General features: G+C 64.4%; 1 protein-coding gene across 1 annotated transcript in view; it reads right to left on the minus strand.

The window, feature by feature from the left end:
- The window catches only part of IL11RA (interleukin 11 receptor, alpha), a 13,726-nt gene extending 12,961 nt beyond the window's left edge, over positions 1-765 (minus strand). The window contains exons 1-3 of the mRNA XM_009889749.1: positions 666-765; positions 246-306; positions 3-127 (exon numbers count right to left, since the gene is read on the minus strand). Of these exons, the coding sequence (XP_009888051.1) occupies positions 3-127; positions 246-306; positions 666-765 (286 nt within the window). The remainder of the gene's footprint in view (positions 1-2; positions 128-245; positions 307-665) is intronic.
- Positions 766-1,195: the final 430 nt, after the last annotated feature.

Consider the following 1,195-nt stretch of genomic DNA (forward strand, 5'->3'; position numbering starts at 1 on the left):
CCCTCCTGGCCGGCTGTGGTCCCCCGGGCCAGCCAAGCCGGCATGTGGCAACACCAGAGCTCCCTGATGGATGGCCGAGCCCTCCGGCAGCGCCGCAGCACCTGCCTGTCTCCATTGCACCAGTGAGCTGGGGAGGGAAGACCGGGCAGGCTGCATTAGAGGACAGGGACTATGGGGTCACCCCAGGTGAACCCGGTAAACCATCCCATCAGATAAACCCCGCAGTGTGCATGGAAAAGACCTACCCGGCACGGGCACCAGCGCACGACAGGGTCACGTCTGTCCCCACCTGTCCATACTGCACACCTGGAGGGACACACACATCCCCAGATGGGGGTTAGCACCCCGTGCCACCCCATGCCAGGGCTGGGGGTCAAGGTGGGCAGCCTAGTGCTGTACCCCCACAGGCAGCTGGGCGGTGGCTGTGGGGTCTTGCTTCATGCAGGTACCACCATGGGGGACTGGGAAGGACTGGTCCCAGTTGGGGCTGGGCAATGGGCAGCAGCAGGGGTGGGCTGACCAGAGGACACCCATCACCGTGCGGCTGTGTTTCATGTACACCCTGATTCTGGTAGGTCTGTGCCTGCCTGGGGGTGAATGGGGTGCCCCCAGGGTCCCCATGTTTGGGATGTGGGGGCTGTGCGAGGGACTCGGAGGGGGCTCACCTTCCTCTCCCCAGCCCTCGGGGGTGGCAAGGGAGGCTGACGCCACGGCTGCTGCGAGGAACACCATCACCCTGCCCAGACCTGGGATGGGACTGCGCATCTGGAATAAGGCAGAGCAGGGAGGGAAAGGGTGTTATTCCCTGCGACAGGGCAGCTGGCGGGGCCCACACCCCGGAGCATCCCTGCAAGACTGCACACTCCACACCTCCCTCTTATCTCACCCCATCTTGCCAGGGACAGCATGGGGGCTGTACCGCTGGGACCCCGGCGGGGACAGCTGGGAAGGTCTGTGCCACTGTCACAGCCAGCGCCTGGCTGCCGAGGAGTCCCCATGCCTGGGGGGGGGACACAAAGGGCAAACACTGACCAGGAGCCTGAGGCTGCGTGGGTTGGTGGGAATAAGGGCTTTTTGCCATTGCGGTCCTATGCCGGGAGCCCTGGCTGCTTCCCAGCCTCGGGGTGGTCCATAGACCTGCGCTGGTGCAGCTGGAGTGGGAAGGGACCGAGAAGAAATTCTGGCCTGTTTTTAT

The sequence above is a fragment of the Charadrius vociferus genome, unplaced genomic scaffold (genome assembly GCF_000708025.1).
Source record: "Charadrius vociferus isolate BGI_N301 unplaced genomic scaffold, ASM70802v2 scaffold37, whole genome shotgun sequence".
In the NCBI taxonomy this organism is placed as follows: Eukaryota; Metazoa; Chordata; class Aves; order Charadriiformes; family Charadriidae; genus Charadrius; species Charadrius vociferus.